Source organism: Dermochelys coriacea, chromosome 27 (genome assembly GCF_009764565.3).
Source record: "Dermochelys coriacea isolate rDerCor1 chromosome 27, rDerCor1.pri.v4, whole genome shotgun sequence".
Classification (NCBI taxonomy): Eukaryota; Metazoa; Chordata; order Testudines; family Dermochelyidae; genus Dermochelys; species Dermochelys coriacea.
In genome coordinates, this window is record NC_050094.1 from 140,162 (window position 1) to 160,253 (window position 20,092).

The window sequence follows — 20,092 nt, forward strand, 5'->3', positions numbered from 1 at the left end:
AACGCACACACTTGCTAGAGGAATGGGCTGTCCCTGTAGATGGACCTGGCTCTCCAACAAGCTTGTATCTTTCTGAAACGTTTTGAAGCACTAGTAATAGCCAATAATAATTTTAATACTTTTTGCTACTGTGTACAGTTAATATTACCCAATGTGGCATCTGAAAGAAAAAAGAGAAATGTGATTAAATTCTATCAAGAGTATGTTGATCAAAATTAGTACAAAATGTGTCCTTACACTGACTGTAAAGTTACACTGAGGCAACACCAAGAAGCCAGCCCTTAAATTTCATCTGTAGACCAATGTTATTTGATGACTATGACAATGTTGTTTAAAATGGTTGCCACAGTCAGCATGGCATGAGCTGGTGGTGGTCCCATATCTGAAAATCTTTATTAGGTCATGCCCTAAGACTCTGGCATTCTTTTATCATAAAACCAACACTTCCTCCCCCACCCTCCTACCCCGCCTCACAAATCTGATTGGCTGCAAGTTAGGTGTTTTAATATAAGGCCTAGATCTGCCAACTTCACTCATGGCACAATTAGGCCATTAGATTGCAAGCTTTCCTGGCCAGGGATACTTCACATTGGATTTGCCTGTTCCGCACCATGTGCCTTTAGGGTGTTGTATAAATGAAACAATAATGATGAGTTACTGGGCCTGGTAATATGGTGGTGGCAGGCACTAGCACTGCTAGTGCTACCCACAGACCAGGACACACCAACTCAAAGGAGCACCAGACCCAGCCAGAACAATGGATGCAAAACCTGTGGCCATATCTCCACTGCTACAACCATAGGCCATGGTGCCCATTCTCCATTAACATTTATGAAGGTGGGCCCGGCTCTACCAATGTTTAGGCCCCAGGCCCCGTGTTTTGGGGGGCCCGTGGCATAGATCAGCAATGTGGGGCACTCTCACCTTGAGGGAAGCTCCCCCACCACCCCACAAGCCAGGGGAGCTCTGCATACTGCCTTCCGTCTCCGCTTCCCCACCCCAAAGAGAGAGCAGCAGGAGCCTGTCACTGTCAGACAGAGACACACAGACACAGCTGGGGGGTTGTGAGGACAGACAGATGGAGCTGGGGGTGGGGGAAAGGAGCAGCGATGGGCAACCCAGGGCTGGCATAAAATACACAGTACAGAGGTGTTTTCTGCGGGGCCTATAGCAAAACTGAAACAGCTTAATGGGACTAAATCGGGGGCCCAGATAATCTTCATCCAAGAATATTAAAGGAATCGGCACCTGAAATTGCAAGCCCATTAGCAAGAAATTTTTATGAATCTGTAAACTCAGGAGTTGTACCGAATGATTGGAGAATTGCTAATATAGTTCCTATTTTTAAGAAAGGAAAAAAAAGTGATCCGGGTAACTACAGGCCAGTTAGTTTGACATCTGTAGTATGCAAAGTCCTGGAAAAAATTTTGAAGGAGAAATTAGTTAAGGACATTGAAGTCAATGGTAAATGGGACAAAATACAACATGGTTTTACAAAAGGTAGATCGTGCCAAACCAACCTGATCTCCTTCTTTGAGAAAGTAACAGATTTTTTAGACAAAGGAAATGCAGTGGATCTAATTTACCTAGATTTCAGTAAGGCGTTTGATACCGTGCCACATGGGGAATTATTAGTTAAATTGGAAAAGATGGGGATCAATATGAACATCAAAAGGTGAATAAGGAATTGGTTTCCTACTGAAAGGCGAACTGTCAGGCTGGAGGGAGGTTACCAGTGGAGTTCCTCAGAGATCAGTTTTGGGACCAATCTTACTTAATCTTTTTATTACTGACCTTGGCACAAATAGTGGGAGTGTGCTAATAAAGTTTGCAGATGATACAAAGCTGGGAGGTATTGCCAATTCAGAGAAGGATTGGGATATTATACAGGAGGATCTGGATGACCTTGTAAACTGGAGTAATAGTAATAGGATGAAATTTAATAGTGAGAAGTGTAAGGTTATGCATTTAGGGATTAATAACAAGAATTTTAGTTATAAGCTGGGGATGCATCAATTAGAAGTAACGGAAGAGGAGAAGGACCTTGGAGTATTGGTTGATCATAGGATGACTATGAGCTGCCAATATGATATGGTTGTGAAAAAAGCTAATGCAGTTTTGGGATGCATCAGGAGAGGCATTTCCAGTAGGGATAAGGAGGTTTTAATACCATTATACAAGGCACTGGTGAGATCTCACCTGGAAAACTGTGTGCAGTTCTGGTCTCCCATGTTTAAAAAGGATGAATTCAAACTGGAGCAGGTACAGAGACGGGCTACTAGGATGATCCGAGGAATGGAAAACTTGTCTTATGAAAGGAGACTTAAGGAGCTTGGCTTGTTTAGCCTAACTAAAAGAAGGTTGAGGGGAGATATGATTGCTCTCTATAAATATATCAGAGGGATAAACACAGGAGAGGGAGAGGAATTATTTAAGCTCAGCACCAATGTGGACACAAGAACAAATGGGTATAAACTGGCCACCAGGAAGTTTAGACTTGAAATTAGACGAAGGTTTCTAACCATCAGAGGAGTGAAGTTTTGGAATAGCCTTCCAAGGGAAGCAGTGGGGGCAAAAGATCTATCTGGCTTTAAGATTCTCCTCGATAAGTTTATGGAGGAGATGGTATGATGGGATAATGTGATTTTTAGTAATTAATTGATCTTTAAATATTCAGGGTAAATAGGCCTAATCCCCTGAGATGGGATATTAGATGGATGGGATCTGAGTTACCCAGGAAAGAATTTTCTGTAGTATCTGGCTGGTGAATCTTGCCCATATGCTCAGGGTTTAGCTGATCACCATATTTGGGGTCGGGAAGGAATTTTCCTCCAGGGCGGATTGGAAGAGGCCCTGGAGGTTTTTCGCCTTCCTCTGTAGCATGGGGCACGGGTCACTTGAGGGAGGCTTCTCTGCTCCTTGAAGTCTTTAAACCACGATTTGAGGACTTCATTAGCTCAGACATAGGTGAGGTTTTTCGTAGGAGTGGGTGGGTGAGATTCTGTGGCCTGCGTTGTGCAGGAGGTCGGACTAGATGATCAGAATGGTCCCTTCTGACTTTAGTATCTATGAATTTATGAACACCCTCACCCCCCGCAGAGTAGACCCAGGGTGCAGCTGGCTCCGTCCATCATTCCCCCCCAGCCACACACAACCCTCTGCCCCCCTGAAAAATCCCCACTGACCCCTGTGCCTCTGTCACCCCTCTCCAGAAAGTCCCCGCTTTGTGCCTCCAAAGACAACTCCTCTCACCCTACCTCCCATGCTCCCTACAATCTCCCCCTTTGCCTTCCCCCTCTCCCCCCCAGCCCATTGATCGGGAGGGTCCCAGCCTATTGGCCACCTCTGCCAATGGGAGCTGCACCTGAGGCAGGGGCCCTGCTTGCAGATGCAGACCTGCCTGGTTGTGCCTCCACAGCACTGGGAGGGGTAGCCACAGGTGAGCAATTGTAGGTCGTCATCATCACAGGACCAGCAATTCTCTGGGCATTTAATTTCACTGAGGCAAGTAATTCAATCGACTCTTCTGCTCTAGACAGTTTGTGGCTTTTCCTGTAAGAAAACTTACATTTTCTTTACAAAGAAGTCCATTTATAATTTTTCCTAAAGGTCATTTTCATTTCTCATATAATAATCTCATATACACACATTTTTAATTAATTATATTAATTGAATTTATTATTATTATTGTTGTTGTTGTTATTATTAGTTAGGTTACTGGGGGGGAGGTTCAGTGTGAAAAATTGTGTGCTATTTTATGGGTTGAATGATTGAATAACATAATACCCCCCCCACCTCCCACCAATGTCCATAACTAAGTCCGGTAATTTTGTTAAGTGTCTGTCACGCAACATGGTGGTGCCCTGTGCTTCACGGGGATACAGGGTCCAGGGCGGCCTGGGGGGTTAGCAGGGGGCCTGGCACTGGCAGCAGCGATGACCCAGCCCCAGCCCACTCCGCTCCACCCTGCCAGCTCCCGGCATTGCTCAGGGGCTGGGGCTTGGAGGATGGGGTGGAGTGGGGGTGGTGTGGGAAGAGGCGGGGCATAGCGGGGCATGCTGGGGCCAGGTTGCTTGCTGCTGCCAGCACCAGGCTCCCCGCTAGCACCCCAGGCCACCCTGGACCCTCTGTCCCACTGAAGCGCGGGGCCCCCCAAAGCGCAGGGCCCGGGGCAGTGCCCCAATCCGTCCTATGGATGGGACAGCTCTGCTTGGGCATCACCAAAAATTATACAAACCTGCTGCCCATGGCTACAACGATGATCAAAGTCCTCCCCCAAATACACCTTCCAAGATCCATGGGTCCTACACATGCCTGTCACATGTGGTGTACCTCATCCAATGCACTAAATGTCCCAGCAACAACACTGTGGTGAAACCAGACAATCACTATGCTCTCAAACAAACTCGCACAGGAAAATGATAGACAAAAACATCCTTTCACGTGTGGGTGAGCACTTCACAGAAAGCGAACACTTTGTGTTTGACCTCTCAGGCCTAATCTTCAAAGGAGACCTGCACAACCTTCAGAAGACAAGTGTGGGAGCTAAAATTCATAACTGTGCTAGACACTAAAAATCGTGGACTAAATAGAGATACTGGATTTATGGCTTATTACAACACTAACCCACTAACACCACCTCCCCTCAATATTTCATTTTTTTCTCTCTCCTTTTCCCCCTATGACTGGAGAGGTGTTAACAGGCCACTTCACCTTGAATGGGCCCTTGAAATGTGTTAACTACTTATGCTAAACAATCTGTTCCACCTTGTATTTATCTGTGACATTCGGAGGGCTTTTTCGAGACCTGAAGAAGAGCTCCTTTTGGCTTGAAAGCTTGTCTCTCTCGCCAACTGAAGTTGGTGGAATAAAAGATATCACCTCCCCCACCTTGTCTCTCTCTAATATCCTGGGACCAACATGGCTCCAACTAGTGGGTCACTTTTCCTGACCCCCCCCAAGTGACACATTCGATGCATTCGATGAAGTGAGCTGTAGCTCACAAAAGCTTATGCTCAAATAAATTTGTTAGTCTCTAAGGTGCCACAAGTACTCCTTTTCTTTTTGCGAATACAGACTAACATGGCTGCTACTCTGAATACTTTCCCAGTAGCTCTATTTAATTCACTAACAGTGCGAACCCAGCGATTTCTTGTATAACCAGAACCTGTCACTTTGATTCTTCCCAGGAGACTGGCAAAATCCACACTGCTTCTCATCCCCCTCTTTGGGGTTCACTACGTGGTGTTCGCCCTCTTCCCGGAGCATATTGGCGTTGAAGCAAGACTCTATTTTGAACTGGTTCTTGGTTCCTATCAGGTATGAGAGTGAGGGAGCAGCTGGCGCAGAGAGGAGTAATAACAGAAGCCACAGCTGTGAACCTGGGCCCAGATTCTCTCTCCCTGTGCCACCCATGTGCAGCCCCTTGCACCCTGTGCCCTGCCCACACATCAAAACATGGCAGGGAGGGGGATACCGCAGGCTGACAGAGGGAGAAAATGGGCTCTTATTTCTTTTTTTTACAAAAGAGAACATCTACAAAATAAGGGGGGGGGGAATACAGTCAAAGGAGACGTCTGACTGTCCATGAACTCAAACGGAGCATCACCCTTTCACTGCATGTCAAACTAACAGCCAGGATGTGATTGTAACCAGCTCAGTACTACCCTGATTCCCTTCCCTGATGCAATTACCCAGAATCCCCAGGCATAGTCCCTATCTTACCAAGGAACAGAATGTATCATTGCTGTGAGGGCTGCAAACCAGCCAGATAAACTCCATGTGACTCCTATGAATAGCTAGGCCCCAACAGCAGCAACCACCTTCTTTAGATAAACATCCACAGAGTATTTGTAATAGCATAAATAAAATGGCCACACTGTGTTACCCGCAATGCTAGGAGGCTAAGAGGTGAAATTTGCATCCCACTTCTGCTGACTTCTTTGTCCCAAGCATCAAGGACTCGCTCTCTGCATGGAGGATACCCAGGAAAATAAGATACAGGAGACTTTCCCACTTCAGCTGCTACCTGTGTTGCACATGAGAAGTGGCTCAGATGGAAGTTGAGAGCCTACATACCTTTGAGGATCTGGGCCGAGGTCAATGGGACCCCAGCACCCTGCACCCATCATTGGTCTCCATTTCACTTCTGGTGACCACAGAAGGTCTTGGTCTTGATCTCCAAAGCCCTCTGTGGGTCAGGACCCAGCTACATCAGAAACCAGCTCTGCATCCAGGACTCTGAGACCTCTGCATTCCTCCGGGCCAACACAGCTAACCAAGTTTAGAGCATCACATCCAAGAGCTGGAGACATGGCACTGGCAGTCCATGGGGTTTATTTGTGGAATGAGCTACCCTAGGACATTAGACTAAATCAAAGTTTAGTTGGGAAGATGCTGCAAGAAACACCTGCCAGCTCATGCTTCCCTGCCATGGCTGAAATCAGGAGGAGGAGATCTACTGCGCCTGTCCAATCACACCCTGGCTGTTAGTTTGACATCTACTGCTTAGATGCGACGTGATGGGTACCACAGGAAAACCTAAGATAGAAAAGAACGAACACCAGGCCATGCCAGATGTGATCACCGAGCTTCTCTCTGGCCTTGTCTAGCTGTGGCTCCTAATGCCCATCTTTTCCGAAGTGCCGCCCGATTCTGGCCTCCTCGCTTTCTGGTGCCCTGATTCAGACCTGTGCTAATCTTCTGAGCCTCGGACATTTGAGTCTTCAACTTCTCTTCCGGCAACTTTGAAACTCCACAAATGCTCCCAGTTCCACTTAGCAGAGCAGGAGCCTTTTCCGGTGAACCTCCCCAACCTGGCATCAAGCAGAGGGAGGATGTCATTATAATTCAGGAAGACCAACGCAAAGAGAGAGATCCACCCCTATTAAGCAGTCTGCATGCACCTATACTGTGGCCCATGGCCCAGAGACCACCAGACAAAGTCCACAGCCAGCCTTCTGTTCTGGGATAAAATGGGAAGACCTGCCTCCCAGCCCAGCCCTCTTGAATCCCTCAGGGACACTCTCTCCCAGATTCCTGTCTGCAGGCCCTAGAAGCCCCTCATCCACTTCGGCGATGGCCGTATTCTAAGCAGATCCCTCCAGGCAAACAAACGCAGCAGGAGGCAAAGTCCCAGGGCAGATCTGGTGGGCCCATCATCAGAAGCCCACCTCCATATTCTCAAATAATGGACATAGCTGATAGGGTCTCAGAAAGGCTCCCAGAGGTAGGTCCTGGGCTCATTTGCCCTCTGGTTTCAGAGCTGGGCATATGGGGCCAGAGACAACTCCTCTGGGAGGAGTCTAGCCCTTGGGCTTTCCAGGAGGGTGGAGAAATGCAGCAACATGTTTTGTGAAACTTCTTCCCCTGCCATTGTATTTCAGGGGTTCCTGGTGGCTCTGCTGTACTGCTTCCTGAATGGGGAGGTGAGTGATTTCCCTTCAATGCACACGTGTGCACACATGCATGCACAAACACATGCATGTGTGCACACAAATTCACTTGTGAACACATGCATGTGCACACAGATACATGCAGTGCACACACATATACACATATATACAAGGATGTGCACACGCACTGCATTGTCTCAGGGTTCCTTTTAGCAGACAAGGAGCCTTTTCTAATTAACCTCCCCAGTGCAGTGTCTAGCACAGGGATTGTGTCCTTATTACCACATCCCTCCTTGGCTCCAGCCCATCTAGCTGGTGCCATCTGTAGCTGTTAAAGGGGGCTCTCTGAGTGCTGGGGGAGGGGGTTTCTGACACTGGGAGGCTAAATTAGTTGAGCTGATGATGTAAAAAGCCACCTTTCATTGGCCTGTAGGTATGAGAGCCCCCTGCATCCCTGTGGACCCTTCCCTGTGAGGCTCTCAAAAACCTTTGCCAAACCTGAATGAATCCTCGGGAGAGGGGTCTGGGTGCTGGCCTCCATTTCCTATGGGTTGAAGTGAAGCTCAAAGTGGGGAAGGCCCAGCTTCTCCCAGCGTTGTTCCAAAGTGATTCTCTGCTGTGCTGTTCCAGGTGCAGGCTGAGATCCGGAGGAATTGGGGCAAATGGCAGTCATCCATGGAGAGCAACGTCTTCAACCTCGTGACCCAAGACTTTACAGCCTAAAAAGGGAAAAGGCTGGTGATAAACAGCTTTCCAAAGCCTGACTGCTATTCCGTGCCCTGCAGCAGCAGCCCCAGCGGGGAGTAGGGCAGCGCCTTGCATTCCACTTTGCCACCTAGTTTGTTTCTGCTTCCTTGGCCAAACATACAGAGGTGGGGACTGAGGGAAAAGACCTTGTAGATCGACTCTAGCCCCTCCCCAGAGATTATTGCAGGGTCATACTCTGCATTCTATTCTCCAGGGTTTGTCCAGCTTTGTGTTCAATGTCCCAAGAAACAGACCTTCCTCCCCTTCCCTCGGAGAAATGACCCCACAGGCAAAGATTTTGCACTTGGGAAAAGTTTCCAGAGATTCAGGCTGTATTCTCCATTCATTGCCTTCCTCCTAGTTATAAGTCATGAACTGCTCTAACTCAATCCTCTCCCTCTCTGCCATGGGCCCCCACCCTGCTCTCAGCTGTTGTGACTCACGTCCCCCACACACATCCAATCCACCAGTCTCCTTAGCAGGTGGGTTGCCCTTCTTGTAAATACTTAGGGGTTTTCTGCATCTTTCTGGTCCTGAGCTGCACGGGATGCAGCATCACCTGGCACAGCCTGCCCAGGGCCAGATGTCGGCATCGCCTGGCACGGGCTGCCCAGGGCCAGATGTCAGCATCGCCTGGCACGGCCTGCCCAGGGCCAGATGTCGGCATCGCCTGGCATGGCCTGCCCAGGCCATAAAGAGAAGGCAATTGTATTCCTGCACCATGATGTGCTACCTGCCCTGAAGGCCTCTCTTTTGCTGCCATCGTGCGTTTGATCTTTACATTCGCTCCCAGGGCATTTCAGCCTGGTTACCTGGCAGATTTTTCTCCTCCCCCCAAGATGCTTTTTCTCGGGTGGCTTTGCACGTTTCCAAGCTGAATCTTATTTTCTGTGATTCCTGTTCCTCTCCTTGGTGCTCACAGCTCCTCCTGGCTTAGTGCCAACTGCAGAGTTTGTCAGCATGTGGCTTTTTCCCTCTGCCCAGCCCAGTAATGAAGATGTTGGATGAGGCCAGTCCTTGCACAACACACATTCCCAGCTCTGTGCCTTGCTGCTTACCCCGGCCAACACTTCATTTGATACTTCCCCCTTTGGCTTTGGTTCTTTTAGCCCTGTCCTTGCCCACAGGACAGGATACTCACACCCAGCAGGTGGAATCAGAGTGGACAGGGTTCGCTCCTGTGCGAGAAGCCAGCATTAAGGTGAGGTCCTGCTTCAGTCCCACTCTTTTAGGCTTTTAATGATGTCTTGGCTTCATACAGGTCCTGTGCACGGGGTGAATTTCACATTGTAGCAGGATTTGGTGAGACACTGATCTGGTCTCTCCCCAGAGCTGAGCACCACAGGCTGGGTGCACACTGGGTGCTGAATGCCTCAGAAAATCTGACCCTGTGTCAAGCCATCATCATCACCAGTCTTCCTACACCATTGGGGTGTAGGTAGCCTTTATTTTTATTTAAAGGTAACTTTAGTGCTGTTCTATTACACCATCAAGGGCTTGGCTCTGGCGGCTACAGTTCAACAGACTAACAAATTGGAGACTAATTTGTTAGTCTCTAAGGTGCAACAAGGACTTCTTGTTGTTTTTACAGTTCAGCAGAACTTTCTCTGCCTGTTTTAGCTCTAGAGCTTATAGGAACACATGAAGCCATAAGCAAGTAACAAACAATCACAAGAAGGTCTATTATCTTGTATCCATTTTATTAACGTTACCAACACACTTATGAGTATCACAGCATATACAATGCCTAGATCTATCCAGGCACCAGTTCTAACTGCAGCCAGACTCGCATCCTCCTAGACAGCATTAGGGTCAGGTGGGTCTCTCATGGACTGATCATCAGTACAGGGATGCTTCCTGCTGGAGTTTGCCCATAGGAAGCTCAATTTTCCTGCTCTGGGCACCCCTTTTTTATAATGTGATTCTCCCTATACTTACGTTCCGCACATGGACATGCAAGTGTCATCCCTCTTTTTCCTTATTGTTCTGATGTTCTGTAGAAACAGACGGAACCCCAATTTCTATCGGTCATGTAAAAAGAAAAGGAGTACTTGTGGCACCTTAGAGACTAACAAATTTATCAGAGCATAAGCTTTCGTGAGCTACAGCTCACTTCATCGGATGCGATGAAGTGAGCTGTAGCTCACGAAAGCTTATGCTCAAATAACATGGTAATTAATCATAACATCTCCCAATAACTGGATGATAAACTAAAATCATTGGCTGCAAGGGGCATCAAGCAGGAGTTAAACTGTGCCAGTCGTTCCTATTCTGAGCTCATTTTATATGCCGATGTAATAAAGCTGCTTCAGACATTACTGTGTTACGGTGTGTGCCTCTAGCATCAGCCGCTCTTGTCTCTTGCTCTAGGGGTGCCAAAGAAATGCCTGTTTAGATAACCTGGACTACTGGGCATTCTGAAAAGATGTCCCAGATACTTCCTGTGTCAAGGGCTGCACTGAAATCCAGAGCCCTTGACCTACCAACGCTCTGACTGTCTCTCACTTTGGCTCTCTAATATCCTGGGGCCAACACGGCTACAACAACATTGCAAAGCCCCGGTCATGTTTGTCCAGCAAGACTTGTCCTTTGTGAGACCACTCCGCTGGCTTCCCTAATCCCTGAGCTGTTTACTGATTTCTTCTCTCCTGGGTTATGAAACTGTTTAATTTTATGGTCCACTCAGAAGAGCCCCCACAGCCCAGGCATTCAGAGCTCAGACCTGGAGGGAGCCAAAAGCAACAACAAAGTCTGGCCTTTGAGCGACACAGTGAAGTGGCCACTGGCCAGTGATTTTCAGTTCCTCTGGTTTTTTTCCTGTTGCTGCCCAGCCTGTGATAAAATCAGTGCATACAGCTTCCCAAGGGTCCTCAGCCTGCTGGAGAATTGCATCCTCCCCCCCCACACACACACATGCACTCTCTCTCCCCTCACATTTGTTTAATGGGGATAACAGCCCTGTCCTGTCTTGTTGGGGTATGGAAGAGGGGCAAGTAGGTATCTAACATAGATAAAGTATCAGAACCAGCTCCTGTGGCCCCTTGTAAGGGTATAGCCTGCCCCTTTAAAGGCCTGGGGCTAGGCCAGCCCTGATCAATCAGCTTTCCATCAGTAGATCTCAAAGTGTTTTACTGAGGATATCAGTTTCATTATCCCAAGTTTATAGCCAGGGAAACTGAGGCACAGAGAGGGGAAAGTGTCTTTCTCAAGGTCACCCAACATGCCCATGACAGAGCCAGGAACAGGACCCAGGTGTCCTGACTCCAAGAGCTATACACTAGGCCACATTGCCTCCCTAGACAGATTAGCGCACTCCTGTGCACAGATCAATAGCTCTAGAGATCTAGCCACTCAGCAGGCCAGTGCAGAGCTGGGATTAGAATCCAGGTCTCTGTACTCCAGCCCACTGCTCTCCCCACTAGGCAATACTGCCACACTCTGTAACCATGGTCATAGCCCAGGTGACTAAAAGCTCTTCTCCTTCTGTAATTATCTGTGCACATAGGAGTGATTTCAATGCAAAGACCTACGTCCGTGCTGTGCTAGGCTGGGGAATTTAGGGGCAGGGTGTCGGGAATGTCGGCTTCCACGCAGCAGCGTTAACTCCGCCACACTGCACAGACATCTGCAGGTGTCAACGTACTTTCCCCGACAATGGAACCACGTCACAAGGATGCAAAGGGTCCTGGCAGCAACTGTTCTCATGCTCTTGGCATGTGACCAACCCCAGGCTCTGCAACACTGAGATCACAGCCCTCTGAAGCTTGAGCTAACCCACGGCAGCTCCTGCCCAAGGATGGGGTGCATTCCCCATCTCTCGCCATCTTTAAGTCAAGATGGGGTGTCATTCTTAGAGATACTCTGCAGCTCACAGGGAAGGTAAGGGCTGATGAGGAAGCTATTGGGGAAGTCTCTGGCCTGTGCTCTTTACAGGAACTCAGACTTGATGACCTAACAGTCCCTTCTGGCCTTAATGTGTCTGGCTAAACGGCTAAGTGCCATTCCTAGGAGCTATGGACAGTCCTAGCCCCCGTGGCCTGGGCACAGAAGAAGGACACAACACACACAGGCAAGTGGGTGGTGAATCCTTTGTGGGAGCCCCTAATGGGATGTGTGCACTGGAGCAAGGGGGGTAATTTTCAGACACAAGCAGTGGGATGGGCTAGTCACTCAGGTGCAGACCCAAGGAGTGTACTTGGGATGGCAACACTGCTACTTTTCACGGACTAGCACCAGTGGAGCTAGCGTGAGTACATCCACCCCTCCTGCTCCAGTGCAGACAGACCCTTACTCCGTGTTGCTTGGCCTGCTGTGTGCTTCTATTCCCAGTGGTGCCCAGGTTCTTGTAGCAACAGAGTGTTGGGGCCCCAGGGCCCTGCAGGTTACTTTGGGTGGCCCGGCCTCTCCTTGATGTGCATTGGGCCCAATCCACAGATGAATGGGAAGGAGCCTGGGCCATGGTCCTGCCTCAGCTAATCTTCTGTGGAGCTCTTTGCCCTGACCAGTCTGGCCTGACTCCCTGAGTTCTCGCCTACGCCTGGCTGCTTCTGGGCTGTTCTCCCTGCGGGGGCAGCTCCCATGGTAGCATTGTTCAAGGCCCTGGTACAGACAAGGCTCAGGCATCAGCATTAGATGATTTGGTGGTACAAGCACCTGAGCCACCTCCTGGTGCTGCCTCATTGGGAAGTATATGCTGTAGCCTCCTGGCTACACAAGGCCCTTCAACTGCTTGGGCTGCGTCTTTAGTGCGGGGAGCGGCGCAGGGCTTTGCTGAGAGCCTGCGGGTGGCACTGTGAGCCTGTAGCAGTCCAGCCAGTGCTGACACTGGATACAGCAGCATGGGCTGTGGAATGAGCAGCAGCCCCCAGAGCAGCGGGCATTGGAGACAGGCTCAGCTGAAGTGGAAAGTCCTGTCCGACCCCCAGTAGCGCTGGCTGCTGCCCTCTCCTTGCTGTCATGAGCAGTCAATGAGTGTTTCTTCTGGGGACTTGAGAGCACTCGTGGAGGAAGGTGGGGGAGGCTGTGCTGCTCTCAGCAGCGCCTGGCACCTGGGCCCACCTGGAATAGAGGGAGAGCTTGGGGAGCCAGGGTTTCCGCACTTGTCACCCCAGAGACCTGGCTGCTAGGGGGTTAATGAACAGACTGGGATGGGGGATAAGCCAAAGGTCCTGCTCACAGGCCAGCTTTTATCTGAGCCAGAAAAGTCCAGTGCTTTCCCTGGTGCTTCTTCCGCCCCTCCCCCTTGTTTGCTCCCATCCCCAGTCACCTGCTGCTGACTGGTGATGTGCCACAAGCCATTTCAGCATCCAGCTGCCCCGTGAAGCTCACAGCTGGGACACAGGGAGCCAGCAAGTCTGTTCTGCGTGCCCAGACGTCCCGCTATGGAGCCTATGCAGGGCACTCATTGGGCCTGGTGCTGTGTGCGCCCAGCTGCTAAGAGTCTGTCACGCGACGAGCAATGACACGGGAGTGGGGGAGAGTCGTGCAAACTCCTCGATCCCAGATCCTGGCATGGGATGATCCTGCCCGCTGTGTCCGTGGGATCCAGCAGGGCTAGCGTCATTGAGCATAGCCTCCTTTCCCTGGGTCCTAGCCTGGCTCACAGCAACGCGTGCAGGACTATGGCAGCATTTGGAGCACAAAGAAGGGGTCTCTTCCGAATGGCCTTCGCTAGACCCTTCACCAGGGCTCATTAATGTTCCTGTGGTGCAGCTGATATTCTCTGCAGGACATGTGTACTCAGGGAACCCAGCTAGGCCTTCATTCCTAGTTCTAGACCAAGCAGGTTGGTAAGGCAAAGTTAAGGCTGGGAATAGGCGGGAACGCCAAGGTCCAGTCAGTCCAGTGCCCTGTCTCTGAAGTGGCCAGCACCAGCTGCTGCAAGGACAAAGCAGGAAACCTGCAGTAGCCAATGTGGGATGATCTCCCCCCCAGAATAAGTCTCGTCTTGGTCCCTAATAGTAAGACACTGATTTAAAGCCTGAACCACAACGTTTTTCCTCCTTTCCAATGCTCCTTGTTAGCATTAATCGTTGCCTTCTGGCTATTCTTGTGATCCATATAAATGTCCAGTCCCACTTTGGCTCATGTGATGTTTTTGTCACCCTATGGCAGGGAGTTCCACAGTCTAAGTATACAGGGAAAAAGCCTTCCACAAGCATTATCAACAAAATAACGGTTAGAAAGCCAGGCAATTCTAAGGTCGGGGTGAGGTCAAAGCTGTGGATTTCTTTGCAGCAAGGAGGCTCCCAGAAGGGTGAGGTAGGGTGAAAGAAGCAAGTCCAGACATACCCAGGCAGGGGCTAATGGGAGGCCAGACACCAGTAGCACAGGGTGCCTTTGGAAAGGACAAAGAACTTTGCATCTCCACTATATATAAGGGCCAGTCTCTTCCAGGGATTCTTTGGGAAGGCAGATTTCAGAGTAACAGCCATGTTAGTCTGTATTTACAAAAAGAAAAGGAGTACTTGTGGCACCTTAGAGACCAACACATTTATTTGAGCATAAGCTTTTGTGAGATTGCATCGTGAGATTTGAATGCATCCGATGAAGTGAGCTGTAGCTCACGAAAGCTTATGCTCAAATAAATGTGTTAGTCTCTAAGGTGCCACAAGTATTCCTTTTCTTTTTGGAAAGATGGTACAGACCAGCTGTAAGCTGCAAGGCACAGTTTTGGGGAGACAGCCTGAAATCTGTCGCCCTGGAATTTTCTTAATTCAACACCTCGGTCAATGCAGCTATAATGTGAATGACTGGTGCTCCAGAGAGGAGTGTGTGCTGCTCTGAGAGACAAGATAGGGCCTGCCATTGGGAGAGGTAGGCGAGCAAACAAGGTTCACTGCTCTTGGGAGATGGGAAGGGAAAGACGGCTGTTCTCCTCTGAGGGGTATTTGGGACCTATCTTCTCCCTCTCTGCACCACCACCCTCTGTCCCTCGGCTGCACCCCCACCTGCCTTGGTGGGGATGTGAGCCCTCCTTGCCGTATGGTGCTCAGGCCTGGGGGTGAAGAATTGCCTGGAGTGTACATGACTACTCTAATGGATCAGAGTGATGCATATGCACCATTGCTGATGGGCCGCAGGGCCATGCTAGGAGCTGGCTTGCTAGGCCATAAGAGCCAGCAATAGGCACAGAGAGCTGGTGTCTGATGTGGGGTGAACAACAGGGACTGGCCACGCCTGCATTGACTCCCTCTGCCTTGACTGAATTGACTGGGTAGCTGTTGAGTCAGGACCTTCTGTAGAAGAGCAGGGCCAAGATGGGAGGATTCAGCCAGAGCTCATGGGCACCCTCAGGTACTCTCACCCCACAATGAGACCCAACAAGCCACATTAGTATGCTCTGAGCCAGCTGCATGATGTAACGAGGAAAGACACACGGACCACTCCATGTACCAGGGACTGCTGCAACCGTGCTGTGTGCACTCTGTGCTTTGCTGCTCCGGGGTGGAGACATTCTTCTCCGATGGGCCACAGCAGGATGACCACTGGCAATGACTGGAGCCAAGTGTTCTGGGGCAGATTCTCCACTTCGCCTTCGCCCATGGCTTCCCTGTGGCAGACCAGGGAGAAGGTCTCTTGCTTTCTCCCAGACACGCCTGGTTCCCTCTCACTGGGGGCATGGCTGCCAGGCAGCCCAGTTCACTGGGAAGTCCATGAAAGTCCTTGAGAGGCTGGTTGCAGCTGAGACAGCATGGCAGGATTTTCCATTGGCCTGAGGGCCACCTCCCTTTGGCCATTTTCCCCTCCTCATTATGGCTGAGTGTCACCAGGCTGGCTGTTTCCTGTACACCATCTCAGGGTTTGGGGTCACACTATAGCCCACCTGCCTCAGTTTCCCCCTCAAGGAGCTTCTTAAATAATCTTCATGCAGCCTTTTCAGCAGCTGTTCCCAAGGCCCCTTCTTGGGGTCTGGGTTTATTGACAGAAACTAAACTCAAAATAAACCTGCAATTCCCTGGGCACAATAGAACCAGTTACCCTCTGATCAGAGCACTGCAAGGTCTTTCCTACCTGGAGTGAGTCTTATAGCCCCCTTACAGGTTTCTCTGCTGGTGCGTGCGTGCTTGCTTGCTTGGCTTGGCTTGGCTTGGCTTGGCTTGGCACGGCACGGCACGGCACGGCACGGCTCTGACCCCTCTCAATCCCCCACCTCCTCTGGGGTCCCCTGTTGCTGTTTGTAGGGGAAGCACCTGACCCCTCTCAGGTGTGCCTCTTCAGCAATTAGGCCAGGCTGGCCCCAGGCTCAGGGAAGGGCAAGTCAACTTGTTACACTGAGGTACCTGGGGAAGCCCCTATCAGGTGCATTCACAGCCTGTAGCCTGGGCCTGCTGCATCCTCCACTGGCTGCTCTCGTTGTGGCTGGTTGGGCAGCGTACTCACAGCAGCTCTCGCCAGCAGCTAGTCAGGATCCCAGTCAAGTCCTGGAGCCAGCCCTCACCCCCACAGGCAGTCAGCTCCATGGGCAGCTAGATAGACACCTGGAGGCCAGGCAGCGCTGGGAGCAGCCATCCCACAAGAACCTCATCTGTGCTGCGGGAAGATCCGGGTGACCTAGTGTTTGTGCTTCTCCTGAGTGAGAGCCCTGCTGTCCCCTCTGCATCCTGTTAGAGTTAGACACCCCAGGGTATCCAGGGAAGGTTTTCTAGTTCTGTGTTCTCGGGGCCTTTCCCACTGACAAGGATGGGAGCCATATAGCTGGATCCCTGCTCATTGTACTGAGAGTAGAATTTAGCCCTTCATTTTTCAGGAGATCCATGCAGGCCTTTGCAATGGGAATATTCTCTGCCTGGCAGAGGGGAGGGGAGTGCAGAGCTAAGGTGGAGCTCGCCGTGTGCCAAGGGACCTTGGGGGCGGTACTAAATAACTTGCTTTGCCTTAGGAAGCTGTGTATTCCTATCCTGATCTGAATCACAGGAGTTGTCACCAGACCAGTCACAAAGCTGCAATTGGTACTATAACCCACACACCTTCTGGGTGTGGTGTTGTGTCCCACCTAGTGGTGCCAAGACCACTTAGCGAGAGAGAGATTAATGAGTCTGTTCTACAGCCTTAGCTAACAGCCGGTTGGCTTTAGGCTCATACGGTAGAGGCACATGCACTAAGCTCCAGAGGACCCAGGTTTGATCCCAATGATTGGGGTCTGTCAGTGTTACAGTAGCACTACCCTGCTCTCAGATTGCATAGGCCTGTAACATATGCGCATGTGCAGCAAGGATCAAACCTGGGCTCGGCACAGCCCCTAATCTAAAGCCAGGGGAAGTGCCGTGGGGAAGTGGAAACCGCTTCAAAGACTGAAAGGTGAGATCCATGTGGCTTCCTTTGCTCTGGTTCAGATTGGCCAGTCCAGCCAAAGTAGCCTTGGTCTACGCAGAGCTATCCTGAGCCCCCAGTGAGGACCATGGAGAAACCCTGTGCTCTTGGGGAGGAAAGCAAGCAGGCCATGAGGGAAGGAGGGACCCAATATTCCCCATTCACATTTTAGCCTGTGCGGTGCTGAGCTTGTTCTGTCGTGGCATGGGCCTCTCTCCAATCTAGCGCATGCTAGTGGCCTGCACCTCTTGGTGGAAAGCATGAGGAGGAGCCGGGCACTGGTGAGTAGAGCTGCCTAGTGAGTCACAGTCCCACTTCACAGCAACTTTTGAGGTTCTGACATTTGTTTTTGGTTTGCTGTGGAACAAGCCCCAAACTTTCTGTGACAACCAAATTGTGTCCGAATGTTACTTTTCAGCTCAACCCCTGAGCTTGAGGAGTCTGTGTGTCCACAGTCTGGAGATAGCTCACTGGACTGTGGGAGAACCATGTTCGGGTCCTAGCCCAGCTTGATTCAAACCACAGTGTTTCATTCCAGATTCCTCTGAGTCAGGAAGATCAGGGACTACTACCCAGGCCTCTCTAAACAGTCCTGATTTTTAAAATTTCTAGCAAAAAATTAGAACATAGGAACAGTCATACTGGGTCAGACCAATGGTCCATCTAGCTCAGTATCCTGCCTTCTGAGAGTGGCCAATGCCAGGTGCCACAAAGCGAATGAACAGAACATGGATATCCCAGTCCTGGGATGGAGGCAATCACAAACAGCACACAGGCAATACCCACTTGGTGGAACTCAGCTCAGCACCAGTGCTTAGGTCCCAGAGAGCCACTCTGCACCAAGAATTGACTTTGTGAGAGACCAAGGCAGAGGGCTGCTCCCACAGCTCTCTATACCCAAACCTCATGTAACAAAGCTAACAGTAACACAGCATGTCTTCCCAAGACTGAACATTTGCTCACATGTGAAGAAGAATATGCAGAAAGCTGTGTAACAGTGCTGCCTGGTGCCACCTGTCCTAACTACAGATAAGAGAAGGTGGTTTGTGTCTTTGAAAAGCTGGGATACGTGGATGAGATGCTCAGCTTTGTATTCTTTTTCTTTCTGGTGTGCGGCAAAATCAGTTTTGCCCCAACAAGCTACATGAGTGTCTCTGTAGGGAAAACAAGGGTAGGAAGCTGGAGCCGCACTGGCAAGTTTTAGATCAAATTTTGAAAAGATCTGCTCCAATTCAAACAGGAGTCACTTTGGGGGTGTTCAGCCGCCTGTGTTATACAGGAGATCGGACTGGGGGTCACAGTGCTCCCTTCTGGATTTATGCACCTCCATACCAGGTGGATACATCCGCAAGCAGGTGCCTGGGGTGGAGTTTCCTTCCAATGTGCGGGGTTGTCTCACCCATTTGCCATTTGACTGGCATTGCCGTCTTCCTAGTCCCTCCCCTGGGCTTACGTCCAGTTTTAATTTGAGGCTTTTGATGATTTCTGCAATTCTGAGGCAGTGTCTTTCTCCCTTGGTCAGGAGAGTCAAGAGCATCTCTGGGTTTCTGTCTCCCTAGATTGGATACACTGACCATCCCTCTCCATTTGCACTCCGAGGCTCTGCCCTTGCTTTGCACACTTAACCCTGGAGGGTTAATTGCCCAGCCCACGGTTCTGCTTGGGGACCTGTAGCCATCCAGACTGGCATGGTTTGTGACTTGTTCTTCAGAGGATTTTATCCTATGGTGGGGGAGGGGTGGGCTGCTTGAGCTCTTGTTCAGGGGGGTTGTGGCACAGCTGGAACCAGATTATTGAGAACTTGATGATAACTGAGAACTGATGACAACTGAGAACCATGTTTGAGTCCTAGCAACAGGAGGTAATGAGACTCACCTCCTCAGTAAAGTGCTTTGAGATCAACTGATGACAAGTTCTATATGAGAGCTTGGGATTATGAGCAGCCTCTTTATTCTATAGTATGCTCTCGGTGCCTTCCCCTTCCCCTGTAGGGTTTTCATTGCTTCCGGGGGCACTTACTGAGGCACATCCATTTATGAGGCTTGCAACATAGGACCTGAGTTTGTTCTGGGCCAGGATGCTGGTGCTTTCCTGGTTTCCTGGGCTGGGTGCTGCGGCATGACTGCCCTTGAGAACAGACAGTTTCTTTCAGGAGCAATGAGAGGAGAATTGGCCCCTGGGAGCCATTCAGTGCTAGACCTGGATCCGAGCAGAGCTGGTATATTCTCAATCTACAGCCTGACCCTCCAGCTATTAGTATGTATTATTTCTATACAGGTAGCAGCTAGGAACCCATGGTCCAGCCCCCCATTGTGCCAGGTGCTGTCCAAACACACAACAAAAAGTTGGTTCCTGCCCCAAAGAGCTGACAATTGGAGTGTACAATTGGGGCAGGACAAGGAGGCAATGAGACAGTATTGGTTGGCATAAAGGGCAGTGGTTTCAGAACACCCCTACCTAACAGTTGTCTTGTCTTACTGCCCTGTCTGTTTGCATGTCATTTCTCTTCACGTTAGAACAGCTGGAGTGTGATGGCCTTGGTTTGCCCCACTCCTGTTTGGTAGCAATTTGTGGGATCCCTGATGTGCCAGACTCAGTCAGGAGGGCAACAGGGCAACCCTTTTTGGGAAAAAAAAACT

General features: G+C 50.1%; 1 protein-coding gene across 1 annotated transcript in view; it reads left to right on the forward strand.

Annotated features, from left to right (window-relative positions):
* The window catches only part of LOC119849046 (vasoactive intestinal polypeptide receptor 1-like), a 72,667-nt gene extending 62,465 nt beyond the window's left edge, over positions 1–10,202 (forward strand). The window contains exons 11-13 of the mRNA XM_038385652.2: positions 5,190–5,319; positions 7,386–7,427; positions 8,025–10,202. Coding sequence (XP_038241580.1) covers positions 5,190–5,319; positions 7,386–7,427; positions 8,025–8,117 — 265 coding nt within the window. The 3' untranslated portion in view covers positions 8,118–10,202. The remainder of the gene's footprint in view (positions 1–5,189; positions 5,320–7,385; positions 7,428–8,024) is intronic.
* Positions 10,203–20,092: the final 9,890 nt, after the last annotated feature.